Source organism: Carettochelys insculpta, chromosome 9, assembly GCF_033958435.1.
Source record: "Carettochelys insculpta isolate YL-2023 chromosome 9, ASM3395843v1, whole genome shotgun sequence".
NCBI lineage: Eukaryota > Metazoa > Chordata > Testudines > Carettochelyidae > Carettochelys > Carettochelys insculpta.
Window position 1 is genome coordinate 2,243,468 of NC_134145.1, and position 24,937 is coordinate 2,268,404.

General features: G+C 61.8%; 1 protein-coding gene across 3 annotated transcripts in view; it reads left to right on the forward strand.

The window, feature by feature from the left end:
• Positions 1-24,937, forward strand: part of IPO13 (importin 13) — a 90,132-nt gene that overhangs the window by 46,649 nt on the left and 18,546 nt on the right. For 2 of the 3 annotated variants that reach the window (XM_075002773.1, XM_075002770.1), the window contains exons 2-15: positions 241-977; positions 5,575-5,715; positions 7,358-7,499; positions 14,783-14,949; positions 15,261-15,381; positions 15,999-16,146; positions 16,417-16,598; positions 17,418-17,444; positions 18,026-18,160; positions 18,663-18,806; positions 19,270-19,350; positions 20,037-20,174; positions 20,545-20,641; positions 22,207-22,259. In XM_075002773.1, coding sequence (XP_074858874.1) covers positions 241-977; positions 5,575-5,715; positions 7,358-7,499; positions 14,783-14,949; positions 15,261-15,381; positions 15,999-16,146; positions 16,417-16,598; positions 17,418-17,444; positions 18,026-18,160; positions 18,663-18,806; positions 19,270-19,350; positions 20,037-20,174; positions 20,545-20,641; positions 22,207-22,259 — 2,313 coding nt within the window. The remainder of the gene's footprint in view (positions 1-240; positions 978-5,574; positions 5,716-7,357; positions 7,500-14,782; positions 14,950-15,260; positions 15,382-15,998; positions 16,147-16,416; positions 16,599-17,417; positions 17,445-18,025; positions 18,161-18,662; positions 18,807-19,269; positions 19,351-20,036; positions 20,175-20,544; positions 20,642-22,206; positions 22,260-24,937) is intronic. The other variant, XM_075002771.1, reaches the window with a different exon arrangement.

Genomic DNA, 24,937 nt, shown 5'->3' on the forward strand with positions numbered 1-24,937 from the left:
GCTGAGGGGTGAGTGGAGCTGTTCCCCAGTTGCCCCCAGCTCACGTGCTGTGGCACAGCCCTGTGAAGTGGCTCGCTTAAACCAGCGATTCCAGCCCAAGGTGCGGAAAGTGGGTGGTGTCTTCGGAGAGCTAGTGAATGGCTGCTTGGAGAGCTGCTTGGGGGCCTGTCTCGTGTGCTGCTGACCGGGCGCTTGGTGGGCGGAGAAATGAGCTCTGATATACTCCTCTGTCTCTTCCAGGCACTCCATCAGTTATACTATGACCCAAATATCGAGAACAAGAACCTGGCTCAGAAATGGCTCATGCAGGCCCAGGTGTCGCCCCAGGCCTGGCACTTCAGCTGGCTCCTCCTCAATCTGGACAAGGTGCCAGAGATCCAGTACTTTGGGGCCAGCGCCCTCCACATCAAGATCTCCCGCTACTGGAATGACATCCCTGCTGACCAGTACGAGAGCCTCAAATCGCAGCTCTTCAGCCAGATCACTCGCTTTGCCAGTGGCTCCAAGATTGTGCTGACCCGGCTGTGTGTGGCACTGGCCTCGCTGGCCCTCAGCATGATGCCTGAGGCCTGGCCCTGTGCGGTGGCAGACATGGTACGCATGTTCCAGGCTGAGGACTCCAATGTGGATGGCCGGGCACGCTGCCTGGCGCTCCTGGAACTGCTGACAGTGCTGCCCGAGGAGTTCCAGACCAGCCGCCTGCCTCAGTACCGCAAGGGGCAGGTCCGCAGCACGCTGGCCCAGGAGTGTGGCTCTGTCTTCCCTTTGCTCGAGCAGCTGCTGCAGCAGCAGGACTCCCCGGGTTTCATCAAGCAGAAGGTGCTGAAGTGTTTCTCCAGCTGGGTGCAATTGGAGATCCCGCTAACAGACTGCGAGAGCCTGATCCAGGCAGCCTTCACCTCTCTGCAGGACCCGGAGCTCTTCGACACAGCTGTGGAGGCCATTGTCAGTGCCATTTCCCAGCCGGATGCCCAGCGGTAAGATTGGTGTTTCCCAGGCCCTGCTCTGGCCAAGCCGTTTGAGCCTGTCTGCCTGTAGCGACAGCAGGGTCCCCATGGATGTGTGACGGGGTAAGCGTCAGGGTTCCAGCTCTGAAGCTGGCTTCAGTCGCAGGCAAGACAGTGATGGCACATGGGAGCCTGGGGGAGGAGAAGGGAAGTCCCGTCCTGGAGGGTTTCACTGTCGTGCTAGTCTGTGGTGCTGGCTTCTTACCCTGCTTTCCCACAGGCCGAGACGTCCTGGCTGCCAGCTCTCTACACACTTCACTGCTCCCATCCATTCTGCTGCAGGCTGCCCAGGCATTTCCAGGATGGCCCGGTTCAGGCTGGAGAAGGGGGACATGACCTTTTGGTCTCCCTGGAGTGTAGGCCCCTGGCAGCCACTGGCACTGTTCAGAGGGCCTTTGCCACTGACCCACCAGCACTTCTGCAGCCTCCTACTTGGACAGACTCTGGGTCTGGGGCTGTCTTTGAGGGGCAGCAGATGCCAGCTTGTTCCAAAACCTCCCTTAATGACAGATTTGTCACCTGAGAAGAGGGGCTCAGGTTTGGGAATCTCCCTCACGTCCTCAGCTGCGACGGCTGCTGCAAAGAATTCGTTCCCGCCCCAAGATGGGAGCCCCAGCCTCTGAGCACACTGAGCGTTTGTTACCACTTGCGAATGTGTAAAGCACCTTGTGCTGACTGCTGTGGAAGGCGCAGCAGAGCTCTGGTCCCGTTCTGGTGCTGCTGTGGCTGAGGCAGGAAAACTGACAGGCAGCGTTGTCAGCCACTGCCCTGAGCAGATCTCCCGGGGAGGAGATGCCACCGGGGGGCCATGCGTGGCTTGAGGACTGGCTCTGAGAGCGTTCTGAACGGGCAGCAGCTCAGGGGAGGGACCCTGGCTCGCTAGCCAGCACCCAAGCGGTCAGGAAGGCTTGGGAGTGAATTGCGGGGGGTTGGGGGGACCGATCCAGCTGCAGTAGCAGTGAATAGAAGACGGGAGGTGTCAGCACTGACACTGGCAGCGTGAGGGGCTGTGTTCAGCGTGCAAACGGTCGGTCTGAGCGGCCAGGAGGGGGAGATTAGCCCAGCCGAGTGGGGCTGGGAGCTGAAGTGCTGAGGTGGGGGTGGGAATGCAGTGAGGGGGAGAGCGTTACAAAGGACCCAAGCCCCCAGGATGTGCCAAGGTGGCAGCTCCCGGCACTGGGGCTGGATGATGGGATGTCGCTCTCTCTCCAGTCTGTCTCAGAGTCACTGCTGTCCTGGGCAGAGTCCCCCATCCTGTCAGTGAGGCTTGTGTTGGTCCTTCCTAGATGTGTAGGTTTTATTGTAGCTTGCACCCAGCTTACCAGGCAGTCCTGACTGCTCTGCACCTGTGGCCTGTGCTCTCCATCACATACTGCTCCCCCAGTGTTCGTCTGATCTGCAGACTTCTTCAGGGAGTGTTTTGTTCTCTCCCAAAACATTAATTCAAACAAATTAAATCGTGTAGGGCCAAGAATTGGTCCCTGTGCATCCCACTGGAAACACTTCCACTCCCGCTCGACGATTCCTCTTTCCCAGTTACCTTTGGAGAGCTGTCAGCCAACTTAATCAGTTTGCTGTGTGTGGTTCTAGCCTTGGTGACGCTCCACACGGTGGGGGGTTGAGGAGAACCTTTGCTGTTCCTGGGGTCTGAGAGGTCTCTCAGTGGCTTGTGAGGGTCTTTGCACGGTGAGGGCTGCTTTGGAATCCGGTGCATCCCCCAGCCCGGCCCTGCTTGCTCCCCGGGCTTGTAGAGACGCTGGCAGTGTCCTACAGACGTGGTAGTGTCATGGCTCTGAACCAGGAAGGGGTACGTGTGTGATGCACTCCTCCCCACTCTTCCTCCTTGGCCATAAAAGCGCAGCCTTGATGGTTCCTTGGCCTGCTCCAGCAAGTGCTGTTCTCTGCATTGCCTTCCTCTCAGGCAGAAGACAGTGTGAGCACTTTGCACTGGCCCTGGCCATTACTTCAATAGCCAGTCCTCAGCTGCCTCCAGGAACGTTTGTTTATTTTCCCATGGACACGCTGCCCCACGTTCCCCCGGGGCTAAGTCAAGCTGGAGAAGTGCCAACCTAAAAGATACCTGAAAGCCCAGGCCTAGAGCACACGGGAGGTCTCTGCCTCTTTCTAATGTCTGCAGTAAACCGTGTGAACCAAGCCCTGTCTTCACATCCTGGGCCTTCCAGTTGACCACTCCTCCTAACCAGGCCCCAGACCTTCTAGTGCAGCATTGTGTGGCCGGCTAGGCTGGGGAGAAGAGCATTCTGTTACGGTGTCTAGGAACTTGGGGGTCACCTCCCTCAGTGACTCAAGGGCTGGGGTGGGGGAACCATCGTTGAAGCCAAGAGCTCGGGAATACACTGGCTGGGGAAGGCTAGCTTGCAGGGGCTGCTGTTGGCTATGCCACTCTTAAGGAGAGGCCGGGGGCACTGCCACTGTGTCTGCATAGTCTCTGTCTCAGAGCGCTATGTGAGGAGGTGCTAGGGGAGGTTGGAATAGCTGCATCTCCACATAATATGCCTCAGTGACCAGGTAACTGACAGGCTGCATATTAGCCTCTAGCACAGCCTCTCTCTGGGGGCCATCCGCAGCTCTTCCCTGTCACTTCTTGCTTGTTGTCATGGTTATAATCACTTATTGGCAGCTCTGAGTGGTTTGACAAGCGTGGGATTCCTGCCTGCCCCCGGGATGCTGCTGGGCAGGGCTGCTGTTGGGTGGCTGGGCGCAGGAGGTGGACGTGCACACAGCAGGGGAACCAGGAAAGGGGCCAGCTTGGCCAGTGGGACAAGAACCCTCCACATCCATCATGTAGTGCTGCCCAGGCAGGAATCCATGAGCAGAGCCGCCTGCTCCCGGGGCCTCGCTTAGTGCTGGATGTGTGACAGGCACTTCCCTGGTGGCGCTTGCAGAGCCCTGAGGTTGTTGCTGCCTGGGAAATCTCTCACTCCCCAACCTGGGGGACAAGCCATGCCTAGCATAAGAGCATAAGAACATAAGAATGGCCATACTGGGTCAGACCAAAGGTCCATCCAGCCCAGTATCCCATCTGCCGACAGTGGCCAATGCCAGGTGCCCCAGAGAAGGAGAACAGAAGACAATGATCAAGTGATTTATCTCCTGCCATCCATCTCCTGCCCTTGTACTGAAGGCTGGGGCACCATACTTTACCCCTGGCTAATAGCCATTTATGGACCTAACCTGCAAAAATTTATCGAGCTCTTTTTTAAACCCTAATAGAGTCCTGGCCTTCACAGCCTCCTCCGGCAAGGAGTTCCACAGGTTGACTGTGCGCTGTGTGAAGAAAAATTTCCTTTTATTAGTTTTGAACCTACTACCCATCAATTTCATTTGGTGTCCCCTAGTTCTTGTATTATGGGAAAAGGTAAATAATTTTTCTATATTCACTTTCTCCACACCATTCATGATTTTATATACCTCTATCATATCGCCCCTCAGTCGCCTCTTTTCCAGACTGAAAAGTCCCAGTCTCTCTAGCCTCTCCCCATATGGGACCCGTTCCAAACCCCCTAATCATCTTAGTTGCCCTTTTCTGAACCTTTTCTAATGCCAATATATCTTTTTTGAGGTGAGGAGACCATATCTGCACGCAGTACTCAAGATGTGGGTGTACCATAGTTTTATATAGGGGAAGTGTGATATCTTTTGTCTTATTATCGATCCCTTTTTTAATAATTCCTAACATCCTATTTGCTTTACTAACTGCCGCTGCACACTGCGTGGATGCCTGTGCGGAGGGGGGCCTGGGTGCAGGATTCTCGGGGAGCGGCCGTGCTGGCCTGTCTTGGAGCCAGTGCCCGGCTCCCCACATGCAGGATGGGATGGGAACAGAGACCCTTGCTGTGCTGAGTGGGTGTGGTGCCAGGGGACTGTGAGCCCTGCTCTCCACGTGCTCCCCTCGGCCTGGCTCTTCTGCTAGCTGGGGGCGCTCCATTATAGGCAGCCCAGGGAGCAGTTCCCCTCTCGCCTCCGGAGCCCCCCTGCAGGGAGTCCGGCACAGGGCTAAGCGTCTCCTCGGTGTGATGGATGGACTTGTGTGAACGCTTGCTGGTGCGACCCTCTGCAGGGCAGGCGCTGGGTGTGAGCTGCCTGAGCCTCCGCACAGGGCCCGTGCTGGCAGTGGACTGCCCCAGCGTGCTGTCAGGCCGCCCTGCCTGGGAAGGAGAGGGCATGGCAGAGTGGTGCCGGGCTCCTTTGTGCACACAGTGTGGTGGGGAGGGGTACTGCCCCTGCCCTCGCGGGGCCAGAGCTCCCTGGCTGCTGCCCATAGCAGCATGAGCTGCCAGGGAGCCTAGAGGTGGCGGATGCCGGAGATAACCCCCAGGCCTGTTCTGTATTGATGCTTGTTTTGGGCTCCTGTTGCGTGGAGCCATGTTGTTGTTCTGAGCTCTCCCATGGCCCATCTCCCACTGCTGGGAGGAGAGCTTCCCTGTGGGGCTGAGGAGCCAAGTGCTGGCCCGTCGGAGGCTTGGCTGTGCGAGAGGGAGAGGCCAGGCCCATGGGGTGGGTGAAAATCTCCTTGTACGTGATGCTGGCTCTCCTCTGCTGGCAGGTACGTGAACACCCTCCTGAAGCTCATCCCCCCGGTGCTGGGCCTCCAGGAGCAGCTGCGCCAGGCTGTCCAGGGCGGGGACATGGAGACATCGCATGGGATCTGTCGTATTGCCGTGGCCCTGGGAGAGAACCATTCCCGGTGAGTTGGGAGCCGAGGGCTTGTCACAGCCCTGGGAGCACCGGGGCTCTTGTGGAGGGGGAGTGTCTGCTTGGGCTGATCTCGTGAGGTTCCCAGGAGAGCTGGTGCTTCTCCTCCACTATGCCCCACGTCATCCCCACGGCTGGGCAGGTCTGCCTGGAGCAGTGCCGGAGGCAGGAGAGGTCAGCCTTGGACACTGAGCTGAAAGGGCCATGAGGTCGGTCTGCTGGCTGCACGCTGGGTCTGGCAGTCTGGCGGCTCCTATTGGCCTTGCCTGAGTGCATGGAGCAGTCCACCGGGTCTGTCGGCCTGCCCCGCGCCCGTCCTCGGCCGGGGCAGCCTGTTGAGGCCGCACCCCCATCTACAACAGATGGGAACGGTAGGAGCGACTTGGTCCAAACTAGCCTGCTGCTCCAGTCCAGCCTCCCTTCAGAGATGGTACCCAGGCCTGGTGGCATGTCCGTCTCAGGCCTGGCCTTGGCCTTGGCCTTGCCGTGTGTCCTTAGCTCAGGGATCTGCTGGATTCGTTCAGATGGGCCGTATGGGCCCCAAAAGGCAGAGGCGTTAAAAGACCTGAAACAGTCCAGCATCGCTAACGAAGGTTCAGGGTTCGCTACATGGGGAGCTGCACCTGCTCTGGCCTGGGGCAGAGCCACCAGGGACACCCTGCAGCCTGTTGTTAAAGGGCAGGCAGAGAAGGAACACCAGCTGGAGCTTCACTGTAACCACGGCTCTGGCTTAGGAGCCCCGCCTCGGCTGACCAGCTAGTGGGGAAAGGGGTCCCGAGCTGCTTCTGGGGAGGCTCCAGCCTGGTTCCTGGAAGGTGGAACCAGACGAACGTATGCGAAAGGGACGGAAATGAGCAGCCAAGAGAGAAGCTGCAGCTTCAGCCTGGTATGAGTCTCTGCTGGAGGAACATGAACCCAGCCCCCAGGCTCATCAGCCTTGGCAGGCTGGTGTCAGCACCAGGCTATTGAGAGCATTGATTTCAGTTGCTTCTGCGGTCATGGGCTTCAGCAGCGCTGCAGAGCAGACAGCACTGGCTGGCCAGGCCAAGCCCTGCATGGCCAGAGGTGGAAGGAGAGCTGCGGGGGTGGGTCTCCCAGCCCAGGGCGTGGCTGGTGTTCAGCCAGAGCCGGTAGAGATGGAGGTGCAGTGTCCCCTTGGGTCCCTGCTTCTGGCCTGGCCAGGTCAGGCCAGCTCTCAGGCCCAGGGTGACCCCCTCCCCCGGTGCTGGCGTGTACCCTGGGATCCTGGGAGGGCGGGCAGTGGCAGCTGTGGTAACGTTCCATGCAGCCTGTTCAGCTGCTGCTCTTTCCCCCAGAGTCTTCTCTCGGCAGGCACCCCAGGGGCGTGGGGTGCAGAACGGCCCCTCCCCTTGTCATTTTGTTCCACGATTAGGCCTAATTTCTGTCGCCCCAGCTTGGCCCACCGCTTTCCAGTCCTGCGCCATGCTGGTGCACCAGCTGGGGTGCTAAGGTAGCCTGGGGGGTCAGCAGGAGCCCCTCAGTTCGGGCTAGTTCAGGCTGCCCGGCTTCTGGCACCTTTCTGCAGCAGCGTTAGTCATGGGCCACACTCCTGGGACAGGTACCTCTGCAGGCCAGTTACACAGCCAGCCTGGTGTGCTGCGTTCTTCCCCCAGGGCCCTGCTGGAGCAGGTGCAGCACTGGCAGAACTTCCTGGCGCTGGTCAACATGATCCTCTTCTGCACTGGCATCCCTGGGCATTACCCTGTCAACGAAACCACCAGTTCCCTGACACTCACCTTCTGGTACACGCTGCAGGTGAGTGACTGCCCCTCGGGCGCCTGGCTGGGCCGGGCCTCGCTCTGTTCGCCCGCGCGGCCCCCGGCTCTGTTGGGAGGCGTGGCAGGGTTGTGAGAGGGGCGGTCCAGGGTGTGGGTTGTGCTGGGCAGCGTTACCTGGGGCAGCTCGTGGCCCTCTCAGGGCTCAGCTTCCCCATGCGACTAGCTGCGGCTTGGAGGTCGAGCTGGGCTGGCTGGGAAGGTTGTGTGTGCAGGACACACATTTACTGGTCTCTGCCCTGGCTCGCTGCTGCGTGTGAGCGAGCGAGCGGGGGGCTCCCCCACTGCCTGGTCCCAGACACGTCAGGCATACTCCCGGGGCCTGGGCCTGGTGCGGGGCTGCGCCTGGACCTTTCTCCTTCAGGGGAATGTCTGAGATGGGCCTCTCCCCCCGCAGTACTGCCACGCCTAGGACTGGCTGAGCAGAGATGAGAACAGGCCTGGCCTCTGGAAGAGGTAGGGAGGGCCTGCTGGGAACTCACTGGGGCACAGCAGCACTCAGTCCTGCAGAGCCATGGCCCTGGGTGCCAATGCAATGGGCACTGGTGCTGGAGACGCAGGCTCAGGAAGTCTTCTCTGTCTGCTTGGCTCCTGGTCAGGCCTCTGGCCTTGGGCCATTCCCACACCTCCCTGCTGGAGCCGTGTGCTGCAGAGCTCCATTTCCGCGGGCAGTTCCCAGGCTCCTGTGATGCCAGCACAGCGCTGTCTCCTGGCAAAGAATTACCGCCAGCCTGCAACGCAACACAACAGGGCCTGCCTGCCGCTGGCAGCAGCTCAGGGCTGCGGAGTCTCAGCTGGTGGCTGCTGGTTCCCATGGAAACCATCTGTGGCTTGGCAGGTCTGGGACAGGTGTGTTGTGGGAGGGGGTGACCTCAGGGTTTGCCCCTCTCCGTGGGAGTGGCTAGAACCTGTTTGCTCTCACAGCCAGATGTGGTCTCCTGGCCAGGTCGGGCAGCCTGAAGCGCTGGTGAAGCAGGTGGGGAACAGTCCTGTGGCGCGTGGCCCATGGGCCTGCTCTGCCCTGTCCCCAAGAAGGGCTGTCGCTGTTGCTGGTCCCTAGCTCGCGCTGCCATGTCAGTGCCAGGCGAGGGGGTGGCGGGGCACAGGCCTGCTTGTCCTTTGTAGGAAGCCTGCTGTGGCCACCAAAGCGTGGGAGGGGCGTGGTGTGTGCTCCCGGCACAGGCCTGTCCTCCCTGCAGCATCGCATTGCGTGCCCAAAGGCGCTGAGTGAGCGTTAGCTTAGGAACACCGGCCCTAAGCCCCACCCCCGTGTCCCCTGGGGCTCGGAGCTTGAGCAAGAGCCCAGGCGCTTCTTAGCATGGCAATTAAATCTTTGTGCCCAGCTTTGCCCAGCAGCAGGCCTGTTTGTCCAGCTCCTGGCTGTGTCTCTCCCTGCCAGCTGCAGAGGGAGCTGAGTGGCACACATCTGCTATTGAGCCTGCAGGCCTGGCCTCTCCCATGAGGAGCATAGTGCTGAAGAGGCTTCTGGTGTGGCCTGCTAGCCTTGACCCTGGGCCTCTGGAGCCCGGGCAGGCAGGAGGGCTGGCAGACAGGATTGCAACGTGCTGCCTCCTCCTCGGCCTGTACTGCTCCCCTCTTCCTTGGAACATCTGCAGAGGCTGGAGGCCTTAGACCCCTCCACACCCTGGCAGGCTTCATGGAGGCAAGACTCTGCTGACTCCCCCCACCGCACCTGCGCCCTTCCCTTCCCCTGCCCCAGCACCTTCGCTCTCCAGCTCTTCCACCTCCCCAGGGCCAGGTGCAGGGGGGTAAGTGGCTGGGGCGCTCCTGGGGAGCCCTTTCACTGGTGGCTCCCTGGCCTCCTGTAGCACACAGCCTATGGCTCTCTTTTTGTCACTGGCACATCAAGGCTAAGCTGAGCCCGCCAGGCCCCAGCACTCAGCCCCTCCCACAACCCCCAGCCCAGGCCGGGATGGGAGAGCTCGGGTTCAGTGACTGGGGCAGGACTGCTAATCCCCTGCGCACTCCCTGTGCAGCACAGGGTCGGTACGGGACCGCACCTCTGTGCTGAAGCAGGGACCAAGCTCCGACCCCCCCGAGAGTGCTGCTGGCAGCCAGACTTGAGAGCAGCTCCTGCATCTGCTATGCTGGGCCCCGGAGCAGACTGGGGCCGCTGTCAAATGAGGCTCCAGCTAATGGCTGAGCCCCTTGGCCTTGTCCCCAAGGCACAGAGCCTGGGTTTCAGAAGAGCAGACTTTGACTCTGTCAGGGAGCTGAGGGCCGGGTTCCCTGAGAGGCTAATACGAAGGGGAAGGTGTCCAGGAGAACTGGCTGTGTTTTGAAGGAGCCTGATTGAACAAACCATCTGGACGTGCAGAAGAACAGCAAATCCAGCAGGTGACCAGCGTGGCTTAGCAGAGAGCTCTTCGGTGAGCTTAACCCCAAAAGGAAGTGGGAAAGCAGCGTTGCTTGGGAATGCTGGGCTATATTTCAGGAAGGTCAAAGACCAGCTGGAGCTGCAGCCAGCAAGAGACGTGAAGGGTATCAAGCAGGGTTCCCACAGGTAGGTTAGCAACAAGAGGGTCAGGGAAGATGTGGGATCCTTCCTGAATGGGGAAGGCAGCTTAGTAATAGATGGTGTGGAAGAAGCTGAATTGTTCCATGCTTTTTTTGCCTCGGTCTTCACAGCTGTGCTCAGCTCCTGGACTGCTGCACTGGAGGAGGTGGGCAGCCCTCAGTGTGGAAGGAACAGGTTAAGGGATCCTTAGAACCACTGGACAGACACAAGTCCATGGGCCCAGGTCTAATGCATCCCAGGCTGCTAAGGGAGCTGGCTGATGTGATTGCAGAGACACTTTGAAAACTCCTGGCGACTGGGGGAGGTCCCGATGACTTGGAAAAAGATAGTGCCTGTCTTTTAAAAAGGGCACAAGGAGAATCTAGGGAGCTACAGACCAGCGAACCGCACCTCAGTCCACAGAAAATCCACAGAGGAGGGCCGAAAGGAATCCAGTTTGAAAAATCAGGAACAGTCAGCATGGACTCATCAAGGGCAAGTCACACCTGAGCAGCCTGAGTGCCTTCTGTGATGTGACTGGCTCTGCGGCTGTGGGGAGGGCAGTGGACGTGGTACACCTTGGCTTTAGCAAAGCTTTTGATAGGGTCTCCCACAGGATTCTTGGCAGCAAGTTAAAGAAGTGTGGCTTGGATGAATGGACTAGAAGGGGGCTAGAAGTCTGGCTGGAAGGTAGAGCCCAACGAGCAGTGGTCCTGGGGCCCGTTTTGTTCATCATCTTCGTTAATGACCTGGCTGCTGAGAGGGATTGCACCCTCAGCGAGTTCGTGGATGACACTGAATTGCGGGGAGGGGAGAGTTAGATCACTGCAGGCGGGAAGGGATAAGGTGCTCAGTGACCTACACAAGCTGGAGAGTTGGGCCGGAAGAAATCTGGTAGGGTTCAGCAAGGCCAAGCGCAGAGTCCTCACTTAGAGCAGAGCAGCTGCAGGCTGGGCTTCCCTGCTTGGAGTCTGTTTGGGGCAGTGGGAGTGCTCAGGGGTGGAGCACGTGGCTGCGGGGTTGGGCTTGTTTAGGATGCAGGAGAGGAGTGAGGCGAATACAGTGTACCGATGTGCTCACCTCATCCCAGAAGCGACTTACGGACAGGTTACGTTCCCAGTGCCCGGCCAGAACTCGGTGTGGTCGTAAGGTGGAAATACCCTTGTACTGTAACCCCTCAAGGCACGTGAGGGCTGCGTTCCACACAGCTCTCGCGCACCTTGAATTTCAGGGAAGTCAGGGAGGGCTTCAGGGGATGGGTTGGGGCCCTGGGAAGGGGCAGGGGTTTAAGCCTGGGGGCGTAGGGTGACGGGGGCGGGAGGGTGCAGTTAAGCTGGGGATTGCAGGGGGTTGACCCCAGGCAGCAGGGGGTTGGGGTGGGGGTTAAGCCCGGCCAGGGGGTTGGAGCCGGGGCTGCAGGGGTGGTGGGTAGAAGGTTGGAGCTGGAGCCCCACGCACAGGGGGTTGGGAGCCTTGGGCGCAGGTTGAAGCTGGAGACCCATGTGCTGGGGAGTGTGAGCTGGGGCCGTGGGGGCTGGGGGTTGAACGGGTGACCCAGGGTGGGGGGGCTAGCCAGGGGGGTAGAGCCTCATGTGCCTGCAGCGGCTGGCAGCTGGGGCCCCACGTGCACTGGCAGCTGACAGCCCAGCATCCCGGGGGCGGGGGGTCAGCTGGGGCCGGGGTGGGCGGGGGGGGTTGAGCCAGGCAGGGGAGGGGTTGAACAGGGCTACACCAGGGCAGGGTGTTTGTGCAGGAGGCAGGCTGGAGTCCTGCATGTGCTGTGTGTGATCTGGGGCCACACGGGGGTTGGGGCTGGGTCCGTGGGGTTGGGGGTCGAGGCCCGGGTGTGTGGGGGGTTGGAGCCGGGTCTGCAGGGGTTGGAGGGGAGCCCTAGGTGTGCGTCTGGAGCCCCCCGCTCAGGGAGGTGAGCTGGGGCGCGCGGGGGGAGAGGGGTTTGAGCCGAAGGTTGGTTGTAAGTATGTATGGTCGTAAGTTGGTGTGTTTGTAAGTTGGGGACCGCCTGTATTGGCATTAGAAAAGGTTCAGAAAAGGGCAACTCAAATGATTAGGGGTTTGGAATAGGTCCCCGACGCAGGGAGATTAAAGAGACAGGGACTTTTCATTTTAGAAAAGAGGAGACTAAGGGAGAATATGATAGAGGTGTATAAAATTGAGTGGCATGGAAAAAGTGAACAAGGAAAAGTTATTTACTTATTGTGATGGAGTGTGGGGAGTGCATGTGTGAGACTCAGGCTGGATGTGTGTGAGACAAGCAGAGCAGCTCCCAGCGGCTAAGGAGGACCCTGGGGCTATAACCTAGGCTGGCAGGTAACACCTCTGCCCTGAACAAAGAGGAGGGTGGAGCCGAGCTGGGTTTGAATCGGGGGCAGCAGTTAGAGGCTAGGGGGAGAGGGAGCTGGAAGGCAGCCAGCCTGAGGAGGGGGAAAGCTACACCCCAGAGGGGCCCCCCTCGGGCTCCTCTCTCCAGGACGGGTTGGAAGGACTGTCTCTGACTGCTGTACTGACGCTTCTGTGAGAAACTGGGCATCTGTTGCCTAATAAACCTCCTGTTGTACCTGCTGAGTGAGTCACTCCTGCCAGTGGACGGGGTGCAGTGCATGGGGACCCCTGAACCCCATCACACTTGTTCCCATAACATAAGAACCAAATGAGATAGACAGCAGGTTTAAAACAAAAGAAACTTCTTCACACAGTCAAAAATGCAGAACTCTTGGCCAGAAGAGGCTCTGAAGGCTAGGACCATAACAGGGTGTGATGGGGTTCAGGGGTCCCCCTGCACTGCACCCCGTCCGCTGGCAGGAGAGACTCTCACTCAGCAGGTACAACAGCAGGTTTATTAGGCAACAGATGTCCAGTTTCTCACAGAAGCAACAGCACAGCAGCCAGAGACAGTCCTTCCAACCTGTCCTGGGGGGAAGACCCCGAGGGGTGCCCCTCTGGGGTGTAGCTTCCCCCTCCTCAGGCTGGCTGCCTTCCAGCTCTCCCTTTTCCTAGCCTCTAACTGCCACCCCCGATTCAAACCCCTCTCAGCTCCTCCCTGCTCTTTGTTCAGGCAGAGGTGTTACCTGCCAATTGTAGCCCCAGGGTCATCCTTAGCCACTGGGAGCTGCTGCTTGCCTCAGACATCCAGCCTGACTCACACATGCACTCCCCCCACTCCATCACACAGGGTTTAAGAAGAGCGAGATACATTGATGGAGGTAGGTCCGTTAATGACTATTAGCCAGGATGGGTAAGGAGTGGTGTCCCTGGTCTCTGTCGGAAGCTGGAAACGGACGGCAGGAGAGAGATCATTACTTGTTCAGTTCACCCCCCCCGGGGCACCTGACATTGACCACTGTCGGCAGATGGCACTGGGCTAGACGGACCTTTGGTCTGACCTAGTGTGGCCGCTCTTATGATTTGAGAGCAGATTTCAGCTCCCTGAAGTGGGGTTCCAATGGAGATGGGGAGAGGCTGTTCTCAGTGGTGCCAGGTGGCAGAACAAGGAGCGATGGTCTGAAGTTACAGAGCAGGAGGTGTAGGTTGGATATTAGGAAAAACTCTTTCCCCAGGAGGTGGTGAAGCACTGGAATGCGTTGCCTAGAGAGGTGGTGGTATCTCCATCGCTAGAGGTTGTTAAGTCCCAGCTCGACCCAGCCCTGGCTGTGGTGCTTTACTTGGGGTGGGTCCTGCTTTCAGTGGGGTTGCACTAGATGGCCTCCTGGGGTCTCTTCCAGCCCGATGATTCCCTGCAGCTCCCAGGCTAGCGGGCTGTGGGCCAGGTGTTTGCTGCTCTGCAGCACGAGCTGTGCTCCCCTCATGTGGTAGCGTTGAGAGGCAATGGTTCCTTGGGGGCACAGGGCTCACCCCAGCCTGGGATGTGCTCTGCCATCAGCCCCCTGCAGGCTCTCTGCGTCTCTTCAGGAGACAGCTGGCTCCCAGCCCTCTTGGGTGGCATCACAGGTGATCACAGCCCACATCTTGCTGTGGCAGGGGGTGGGAAGAGAGAGCGTAACCCGTGTGCTGAGGGGCCTGGAGCTCTGTCTGGCCTTGCTGGGAGGGGAGCTGAGCAAACTCGCGCCGCGCCCCCCCCCCCCGCTGGAAGGTGGCAGCAGAATGTCATCACTGCGGTAATGGTCTATTTTTAGCCTCTAGTCCACCTCTAGGCTCCTTCCTTTGGTTTCGGCTCTGCGGCTGCCAAGGAGCTGCTGGCTGCGGACCAGGCTGGGGAGGCTGGCAGCTCTGTGCCAGCTGCTGTGATGCCAGCCAGGGCTCCGGCAAATAGCTTGTCTCCAGGCAGCCAGAGGGAGAGCTGGGAGTCCTTGACCATGAGTCCCCCTCAGCCCTGTGCTCTTGCTTAGGGAGCCGGGAGGTGTCGGGGCTAGCTGAGCTGGGGAGGGGGAGGTTGCCTAGGTATGTGGGGCCCCGCTAGCTGGGTCTCGGGAGCCTTGGCTGGAAGCATTTGGGTGGGGGAGCCGGTTGTACCTGGGGAGGATGTGCCTGGATCCCAAGCCCAGAGGCTGGGACGTAGGCCATGGTGTGGGCTGGGTGGGCCAGCAGGTCTGACAACAGACACAGCCCCAAAAGCCGGGCCTGGCTGGGGCTGTCCTGCAGTTGTGGCAGAGCTCTGGCCTCTTCCTTGGCCGTGTCGGTAAATCGCCCTGCAAGGCGGGACAGGGAGCGGGGGTCCGGGAGGCAGGCTGCCCCTCCATTCAGAGTGTGCTTTGTTCCTGCCCCCCCAGGACGACATCCTGTCCTTCGAGCCAGACAAGCAGGCTGTGTACCAGCAGGTTTACCGGCCTGTCTACTTCCAGCTGGTGGACGTGCTGCTGCACAAAGCGCAGTTCCCTTCCGACGAGGAGTACGGGTTCTGGTCCTCCGATGAGAAGGAGCAGTTCCGGATCTACAGGTAGCTGGGGCCAGGGGCTGGGGAACCGGGCCCCTCAGGGTGCTGGGAGGGGAGTCTGCTGCCGGTGGCCTGGCGCTCCTGGGAGAGAAGGGTGGAGGGAGAGGCTCCCAGGGCCGCATGCTGCAGGTGTGATGGAAGAGACCAGGAGACGGCAGTGCAGTCTGCTGGGGGATGATTCAGCCAGGCAGAGGTGCTGGGCCTGTCTTGTCCCCTGCCCGGGATGGGGGCAGCACTGCCACAGCAGCTGCTTGGCCAGGGCTCCTGGTGGCTGGGGAAGGGTGGGCAGCACTCAGCTGTGTGCGCCCTCGCAGAGTGGACATCTCCGATACCCTGATGTACGTGTACGAGATGCTGGGAGCGGAGTTGCTGAGCAGCCTGTACGACAAGCTGGGCCGCCTCCTCACCAGCACGGAGCAGGCGTCCTCGTGGCAGGTGAGCGCAGCACCACTCCGGCTCCAGCCCTGAGCTCCTACCCGCGGCGGGGTGCAGAGGGACCAGCCTGTGCAGGAATGAATGGCAGACTTCCTTGGCCCCTGGACATGCCCTGGGGCTTTCGGGGACGTGAAGGGCTGCATGTGCCTCATCTGTGCTAAGGCTGACGGAGCCGGGCTGGGCCGAGCCTGCTCTGGGGCTGCAGGAGGGAAGCGAGGCAGGACCAAGTCACTTCTGTACAGGGCGCTCGTCAGCGTGTCGCCCCCCCTTGGGTGCTGCACAGGCCACGAGCTCTGTCTGGTGCCAGGGGCTGCCCTAGTGCCATGTTCAGCGCCGGCAGCTGGCACAAGGGTTGACTGACAGTCAGGCACTGCTGATGTGTGGCCCCCACGAGCCCAGCCCGGGGCTCCCCTCGCTCCCGACCTGCAGGCCCCACTGGCTCGGCCTGGCCCGGCCCAGGGCTCCCCAGCTCACTTGCACCTAGTGAAACTAGGAGTCCTTTTGCCCCCATGAATAAGTGGTTAAGCGTCTGCTGAAATGCACCCAGCAAGCAGCTGAGGTCTGTGGGGGCTCCTGGGGCCGGGGCCGCCCATGACCCGGTGTTGTCTGTCCTGTAGCACACGGAAGCCTTGCTCTACGGGTTCCAGTCCATCGCAGAGACCATAGACGTGAACTACTCCGACGTGGTGCCAGGCCTGATCGGCCTCATCCCCCGCATCAGCATCAGCAACGTGCAGCTGGCCGACACGGTCATGTTCACCATTGGTGAGGTGCCCGGGGGACCCTGCTGGGACGGGGCCTGTGCTCACCGTGGGGTGCACCTGGGGTGGGGAGTCAGCCATGCCACGGAGCTGAACCCTCCTCCTCGGCTCCATGGTGCCGCTGCTCGCTGGGCCCACTTGCTGCAGGGCCGCACCCTCGCCGCTAGCTCCCTGCTGCCGAGGGACAGGCTGAGCAATCAGCAGCCTGGGGGCTGCCCCGGGGCAGGTGGCACAGCCCTGCAGTCACTGACCTGCTCCCACCCACTGTGCACAGGGGCCCTGTCCGAGTGGCTGGCTGACCACCCTGTCATGATCAACAACGTCTTGCCCCTGGTGCTCCAGGCCTTGGGCAACCCGGAGCTCTCCATCTCCAGCGTCTCCACTCTGAAGAAGATCTGCCGGGAGTGCAAGTACGACCTGCCCCCCTATGCCGCCAACATTGTTGCTGTGTCCCAGGTAAGGCACCAGCCTGGCTTGGCCAGGCAGCCGAGGCTGGGGGCGGGGGGCGTCACAGTGCACTCTGGTGGAGTCCAGCCTTGTTCTCCTCGGCTGGGGTGGGGTCTGCCCAGCATGGACAATTTACCCTGCGCTGCCCAGAGGGGGCACGGCCGGAGAGCTCCTGTCCCGGCTCAGCCAGCCCTTGAGTACCGGGGTGGCAGCTTAGTAGGCTGCTGTAAGCGCAGAACACGTTGGGCAAAGGCCAGGAGCCTCCTACCCCCACCTCGGCTGTTGGAAGCGGAGGAGAGCTCTGCCCCATGTCCCGCTGTGCCGAGCACTGAGTGGCTCACACCTGGCTGCAGCGTGGCCCCACGGCAGAGCTGTGGGTCTCAGGGCAGTGCGAGGTGTCCAGCCCTGGGGTCAGGCACAGTGAGAGAACTGACGGCCTCACTGGGCCAGCGCCTGGCTCTTACAGCCCCTTGGCTGAGGGCCTGCTCAGCACTCCCAGGGTCTGGCCAAAACCCTGGGCTCAGATGGCTCCAAGGCGTGTGGGGCAGTGCCCCTGCCGTGCTGCTGTGCCCTGGCCCCACTTGGGGTCTCCCCAGCACCCCGCAGTGCACAGGCGCTGACTGGAACTGGAGGGCCCTGCCGGGGTGAGGGACTTGACTCCCGGGGTCCGTGCCTGGTGGTCGGAGGGCCACACGCTGCTCCCGTCTGCGGAGCAGCGCAGAGCAGAGCTGTAACTTGGCACCCCCAGCGATGGGGGAGTGCTCCTGAGAGTCAGCCTCCATCTGTCTGTCTGTCTGTCTGTCCCTCTCTCCTGCTCCCCCACTTCAGGACGTGTTAATGAAGCAGATCCATAAGGTAAGGCATGCTCGTCCCTGCTGGTAGTGCCGTCTGCCCCAGAGCCAGGCTCGCCCAGGCGCCCCTCCGGCACAGCAGAGCGGGGCAGGGCAAGCCCAGGGCAGCTGCCACACGCTAGCTCTCATGGAGAGCCTGCACCCTCCGAGGAGGGACAGGAGACCTGACCGCTGCCTCTGCCACACAGCTCTTGTCTCCAGGCTGCCTGCCCGCTGGCCCAGCAGCCAACCGCACTGCAGGCAGGGAAGCACTCCCCTGCCTCAGGCGTGGGCCTCCCAGTTCCTCTGACTCGCTCCCGGCCACCGCCTGGGCTGCCCTCCACGGAGGGGAGGGACGGGAGGGCAGGTCTCCCCCATCCCGCTCACAGCAGGGCCGCTGGCTGTCCCTCTGAGGGGAGTTTGCAGACTGGGTGGCTCTCTGGGACAGGGGCATGGCTGCCCCTCTCTGCCCGGCACCTCCAGAGCACTGTGCTCAGTGCAGGCCTCCCTGTTCCGTGGCCTCACTCCGGCACTGAGCAAAGTGGGGGCTGTGGGGCTTGCTGGGGGCCTGCTCGGAGGTGACAGCTGGGCCCTCCCTCTCCCCAGACGAGTCAGTGCATGTGGCTGATGCAGGCCCTGGGCTTCCTGCTCTCGGCGCTCCAGGTGGAGGAGATCCTGACGAACCTGCACTCTCTCATCACCCCCTACGTCCAGCAGCTGGAGAAGCTGGCCGATGAAACAGTGAGGCCCGTCCCCTGGGTCCCTCCTGGGCAACCCGGAGCCCTGCCTGGCCCCTTCCCCTGCGGCTGGAGGGTGGAGCTGCTTTCCCCTGGCTGTTGTGGTGTGGGGCCCTGGCCCTGGAGCCAGCTGCTCCCTCTGCCTCAGCGAGCCTGTGCCTCTGTCCCACGCACCAGAGATTCCCTGGGCTCACGCAGCCAGCAGTCCCTGTGCCCTCGGTGCCACCCCACGTGGAGCCCAGGGCACTGCCCTGCCCTAAGGGGTGCTGGGACAGGCTGGAGCCAGGCGGGCTACATGCCAGCTGTGCCCCCAGCAAGTGCCCCTGCCTCCAGCTGGGATTCACTCTGGCACGGGGAGCACCTGGGGCTCCCTGAAGCTGCTGGCAGGGCGAAGGCGTGTGGCAGGCCGGCCCTTAGCCCAGGTGTGGGGGGTGACTGGCGGGTCTGGGCTGCAAGGGCCTTGTGTCTGGGGCTCTGGCCCTTAACAGCCTCACTTCCCCTGCCAGCCCAACCCCTCCAACAAACTGGCCATCATCCACATCCTGGGCCTGCTCTCCAACCTCTTCACCACGCTGGACGTCAGCCACCACGACGACGACCGCGACGGCGCAGAGCTCAGGAAGCTGCCCGTGCCGCAGGGACCCAACCCGGTGAGCAGAGCAGCCCCCGCCTGCAGTGCCTTCCTCTCCCTCAGTGGTGAGCTCCCAGCTAAGCGCAGCCTGGCCGCCACCAGGCAGCTGCCTGCAGCCCAGCCAGAGCTGCGGGCCTGGCCCGGTAGCGGAGGGGCGGCTGACGCAGGGCTTGTCTTGCAGGTGATGGTGCTGGGGTAGCCCAGCCAGCCCGCTTTCCCCTCCCTCCCTCTCCCTGCTGCTGAACGCAGGGCCTCCAGCAGGCTGCTGCTTGCCGGTGCTGCCTCCCCGAGGGAGGGGGGTTGCCCGTCTGGTGCGGCACAGGGGGTCGAATGCCTGGCGATTGGGATCTGAGCCTTGCTGGACACCCCTGTGGGCAGAGGTCTGCGGCCCCTCCCCGACAGGGAGCTGGAGGGGGGCTGATCTCCCAGAAGCCGCCGGTGCAACGCAGCCCATGACTGGGCCGTCCCTCTTCTTCCTGCAGGTGGTGGTAGTTCTGCAGCAAGTTTTCCAGCTCATCCAGAAGGTGCTGAGCAAGTGGCTGAATGACGCCCAGGTGGTGGAGGTAACTGGGGCCTGCTGGGTCAGATTGCTGTGCCACACCACAGCCTTGCCCAGAACAGGCAGGCCAGTCGGCAGGGCCTGGGTGGCGCTTCTGCTGCCTGCAGAGCCTTTCTGCTCAAAGACTGAGCCACACCTACAGAGCTGCGTGGGGAGCCCAGGGCCGGGCTGGCAGGGGCTGTGGGTGGGGAGTGAGGGGCACCGGCAGAGCTGTGTGGGGAGCCCAGGGCCGGGCTGGCAGGGGCTGTGGGTGGGGAGTGAGGGGCACCGGCAGAGCTGTGTGGGGAGCCCAGGGCCGGGCTGGCAGGGGCTGTGGGTGGGGAGTGAGGGGCACCGGCAGAGCTGTGTGGGGAGCCCAGGGCCGGGCTGGCAGGGGCTGTGGGTGGGGAGTGAGGGGCACCGGCAGAGCTGTGTGGGGAGCCCAGGGCCGGGCTGGCAGGGGCTGTGGGTGGGGAGTGAGGGGCACCGGCAGAGCTGTGTGGGGAGCCCAGGGCCAGGACACTAGGTGGATGGGGGGACTTGCATTGCCACTGAGATCAGGCTGCCCAGAGGCAGCAAGGCTCCCAGTTTGGCTGGTGTCTGAGCCCATAACATGAGTTCCTCCCTCCTCCGGAGCCAGTTGTGCTCTGCACGGAGCCGGTGCAGCCCTGGGGTGCTGGGTTGTGACTTGCGGCCCTGCTGTCCCCGCAGTCTGTCTGCGCCATCTTTGAGAAGTCGGTGAAGACGCTGCTGGATGACTTCGCCCCCATGGTGCCCCAGCTGTGTGAGATGCTGGGGCAGATGTACGGCACTATCCCCCAGGCGTCCGCCCTGGACCTCACTCGGCAGGTGAGTGTGCGGCCGCACGAGGTGCTGGAGCTGAGCCATGGCGAGCGCGGGGCCTGGAGCCTGGCCTTGTTGCTCCTTCCAGCTGCCTCCCCGGCTCCTGCCGTGCAGGGACACCCCCAGGCCTCGCGGACCAGCCCTGCTGCTGCGGGCTGATCCGCCGACCTCGCAGAGCAGCCTGGGCTCCAGCACCCTGTAAGCAGGGAAGGGCGGGGGTCTCGGCCCATCCGGTCTGGGAGCAGGCAGGGCATTGCTCTCTGCGCCTCCCCTGGCAGCAGGCATGAAGGGGACAACACAGGGCCTGCAGGTGAGCTGAGCTCTGGCTGGGTGCCCTGCAGCCACCCATCCTTCCCTCCTCCTCCCTCTCTTCCAGCTTGTTCACATCTTCGCTCATGAGCCTGCCCACTTCCCTCCCATCAAGGCCCTCTTCCTGCTCGTTACCTCCGTTTCGCTCAGCCTCTTCCAGCAAGGTAGGCATGTGAGCTCTGCCTCCTGCCGGGTGCTGCTCTGCCTCTCGTGTGCGTGGGCTCTCAGGTCTCCTCAGCGCTGGGCTCTGCTGCCAGGAGGTGGGTCCCTTCCCCTGGGGCCATGGAATGACAGCGCAGCCCTGCGCGCACCGCCGAGTGCCTTCGGGGGCTGGTGTGCGGGGCAGGAGCGCAGGGCCTCGGGCGGGGCTGGCAGTGCCCTGCAGCAGGGGACGGCCCTGCCAGTGTTGTTCTCGGGGGGCAGGTGGCATTGGCTGGCCCCAGAGGGTTAAAGTAAAGCTGGCTTTGGGGTTCTTCTCACAGGACAGAGGTGCTTAGTCACCCCAGCACCCAGCAGGAGACAACCCTCTTCAAAGCCGCTGCTCCCTGCAGCCTCCCTCCGAGAGCCCAGGCGGGGCAGGGCGGGCGGGTTCCATGCCCGACCCCATAGCCCGATTCCTTAGGGCAGGGGCACTTCCGCCCTCAGCCTGGCCTGCAGGAGTTCTGCTCTCTGGTGTGCGGTGGAGCTGGGCGCTGCTTTCTCCCAAGGGTGGGCCTGGGTGCATGGGCCCATGCTCTGCCCTGCACAGGTTTGGTGCCATGCCGGTAGCCCCACACGGGGGCGAGGCAAGGGCCCTGCCAGCTGTGGGGTCCAGAGCCTGCGGGGGCTGGCTGGAGGGAGGGGTCTGTGCTAATGGAGTAGCTGTGGGTCTCTGGCAAAGGGCTGGGCCTGCTCCCCGGATGTCTGTGCAGCCGCAGGAGGGGTGTCTGGTGCAGCAGGGTGCTCCTGGCCCAGGCCCCAGCGGACACAGCATGCCCCTGGGCTGTAGCAGGCCTCCCTCGGGGCAGAGGGCTGGGAGAGGAGAACCGTCCCCAGGTGCTGAGCGGCACCAGGAGAGCTCACCTGCCCGAGTGCAGCCCGGTGAGCTTTGCCAGCAGCAGCCAGGGCCGCCGTTCGGTGGCTGAGCGCGGCGACTGTGCGCTCTGGCCATGCCCGCACAGGAGCTGGACTGAGCGCCTAAGCAGTGTGAGCGGAGAGGAGTGCGCACAGGAGCCCAGGCACAGAAGGGACGCGGGGCCTTCCAGCGGGCAGAGTGGCTGGGGAGCAGAGCTGGGGAGGTGGCTGTGCTGGAGGCTCTCCCCTGGAGTCGGAGCCCCCTCCGGGCCTGTCGAGCCTGTGCGGCGGTTTGTCGTTGATGTGCTGTTCTTCAGAGCCATGTGGGTTTTGCAGGTCCCCGTGCAATGCTCTAACTCTCCCCATGGAGGCGGTGCCCAGCTAGTCCCCCACTCTTCCTTCCACTAGACACTGGGCACTTGGCCGCAGTGCTGGGGGCTTCGGGCCCTTCCCGTGGCGGTTTCTTTCTGTTCTTGGGTTCTCCAGTTTCATGATTTTTGTACGTTTTGTTTCTTTAACTTGCTTCGAGCTGCTCATGTTCTCTCCTCCCCCTGGCACCCTCCCGTCCCCCACTCCTGTTTTCACTTGTAAATTCTTTCCGTATCACATAACTATATGATGTTGAGTTGCTGTTTGTATGATTTTCTCTTAAGTTACATCTTTATTATATTTTTAGGGCCCAGGGATCATCCTGATATTGTTGATTCATTTATGCAACTCCTGGCACAGGTGTGTTTTAGTTTCTTATTCATTCACTTTCTGTTCTCTCTCTTTCTCTTATTTACTTCAATTTAACCCTATTTTTAGCTTTCTGTTGACAACGTTTTTTTCCTTTTAGTTGAATATCGAGTTTCTCCATCTGTTTCCGTGGAAGTTGAAAACAAAACATTCTCCTTTAGTCCTGAGCGTGCGCCGTGCCCCAGGCTGTGCCCGAGCCTTGGGGCCGTGGGGGGCAGGCTGCTTCGAGCTGCTCCCAGCTCAGCCTTGTTCCAAAGACCACTGGCGTTTCCACACCCCAGGTGCCTCTGTGCCAGGCCCTCTAGGGCTGAGACAAGCCTCGTGAGATGGCTTTCATGGGGCATAGAGCCGCCTTGCCAATGCTGCCTGTAGCAAGGCAGTCCTCCTCCAAGCAGCATCTTGGGATAGATCTGGAGGCTTTTGGCGATAGGAGCAAGATGTCTGGTGGCAGTTGGACACCTGTCTGTCTGGCCTCTGGGCTCAGGAGCCTCTTGTGCAGGGGCCAGGGCCCTGCGGATGAAGGCTGGGGTCTGGGGCAGGGAGAGCTCTGCACGTGTCCTGTGCCTCTGGCTATGCTGCCCGCACACAGCCCACTGTCACACCCGGAGCTGGCCTGGGCACCGGCATGGGGAGACTGAGACCAGAAACGCCCTTTCCGAGGGCAGGCGCTGCCGCCCCGGGAGACACTGCCTGGCTCTTTGACACAGGAGCCAATGGGACAGGCAGGGCCAGCTGACCCAAAGGTGGCAGAGGTGCTGCCTGCAGGTGTCAGGGCTCCTTCCCCATTGGCGTGCTGAGTGCAGAAAGTGGGGGCCTGCAAAAACTTAAACACCCCTTGCCTATGCACAGGCTTTACTTGAAACCTCCCACGGCCACAGGTGCTCTGCATCGTGAAAGGTACTGCTGCCACCGCCCCCATCCTTGGAGATCCCTTTAACCCGGACAGACACACTGGGGAAAACTCCAGCCCCGTTCTGCCCCCATAGAGGGCTGGAGAACAGCAAGCTGCAACTTGATAGCTGCGTGGCTGAAGGCACAAACACAGACAGACCCTTCTCAGGACACAGGTAGCAGATTGTTTGCTTAAAAAAACGTGATTTATTCGCTAAACAAGAGAGAACAGATCCCGGGGTTGCACGCAGAGAAAGCTGTTTCCCTGGTGTTCAGCTTAACAGCTACAGGGGGAAAAACATCAAGTCAAAACAAGGCAAAAGAGCAGAACAGCAACCAACAAAACAAGGTAACAAGCAAACAGCAGCCAACCAGTTCAACCAAATTCACAGTACCCGTAACCTGCTGGCGTCGAACTGCACGCGTCCCTTTCACGCGCACCTCTGGCTGAGCTGGAGGCGGTCAGGATGGTTCTGGTTCGCATTCCTGTTGCCTGGGAGACATCTCCTCCCTCCATCTTCCTTCTGCTGTCCCAGCAGACAAAACAGGAAAACTGCAACTGTTCTCAGGTCAAGAAAAGTCCCTCCAGTGCCCTGCGCTCAAGTTGCCTCAGCAGCAGATTAACCCCTTCCCTGCGCCCATTCGTGACAGCAGGGCTCTGCCGTAACATGCCGTGGCTCAGTGCCTTCCCCTTGCTGCTGTGCCCTGAGGTGAGGGCAGCCTGTCACCTGCCAGAGCTTGCATGGTGCCAGTGCTGATGGCTCGGCTGGCGCAGCAGCGTGAGAGGCCGCTGTGCGTGGGCGTGCTTTGCCAGAGCCAGCACCAGCGCCTTCCCTTGTCGCAAGGGACATATCCAAACGGCCCTGGTTTGGAGGGGCTGGAGTGCGGGGCTGTGCAGCTGCAGGAGTCTGTTGTGCTGGGGTGCTGGTGCCCCTCGCGAGGTGGTGCTCTGGGGAGGCGGTGCGATGGGGGGGGAGGCGCTGTGCCTGACGAGGCGGTGCGCTGGGGGAGGCGCTGTGCCAGGTGAGGCAGTGCGCTGGAGGGGGCGCTATGCCTGGCGAGGAGGTGCGCTGGGTGGGGGGGCGCTGTGCCAGGCAAAGCGGTGTGCTGGAGGGGGCGCTGTGCCTGGCGAGCAAGTGCGCTGGGGGAGGCACTGTGCCAGGTGAGGAGGTGCGCTGGGGGGGGGGTGCTGTGCCTGGGGAGGCAGTGCGCTAGGGAGGTGGTGCGCTTCGGAGGCGCTGTGCCTGGCGAGGAGGTGCGCTTGGGAGGCGCTGTGCCTGGCGAGGAGGTGTGCTGGGGCGAGGCGCTGTGCCTGGCGAGGAGGTGCGCTGGGGAGGCGCTGTGCCTGGTGAGGCGCTGCGCTGGGGAGGCGCTGTGCCTGGCGAGGAGGTGCGCTGGGGAGGCGCTGTGCCTGGCGAGGAGGTGCGCTGGGGGAGGCGCTGTGCCTGGCGAGGAGGTGCGCTGGGGAGGTGCTGTGCCTGGTGAGGAGGTGCTCTGAGGGGGAGGCGCTGTGCCTGGCGAGGAGGTGCGCTGGGGAGGCGCTGTGCCTGGCGAGGAGGTGCGCTGGCGGGGAGGCGCTGTGCCTGGCGAGGAGGTGCTCTGAGGGGGAGGCGCTGTGCCTGGCGAGGAGGTGCGCTGGGGGAGGTGCTGTGCCTGGCGAGGAGGTGCGCTGGGGCGAGGCGCTGTGCCTGGCGAGGCGGTGCGCTGGGGAGGCGCTGTGCCTGGCGAGGAGGTGCGCTGGGGAGGCGCTGTGCCTGGCGAGGAGGTGCGCTGGGGAG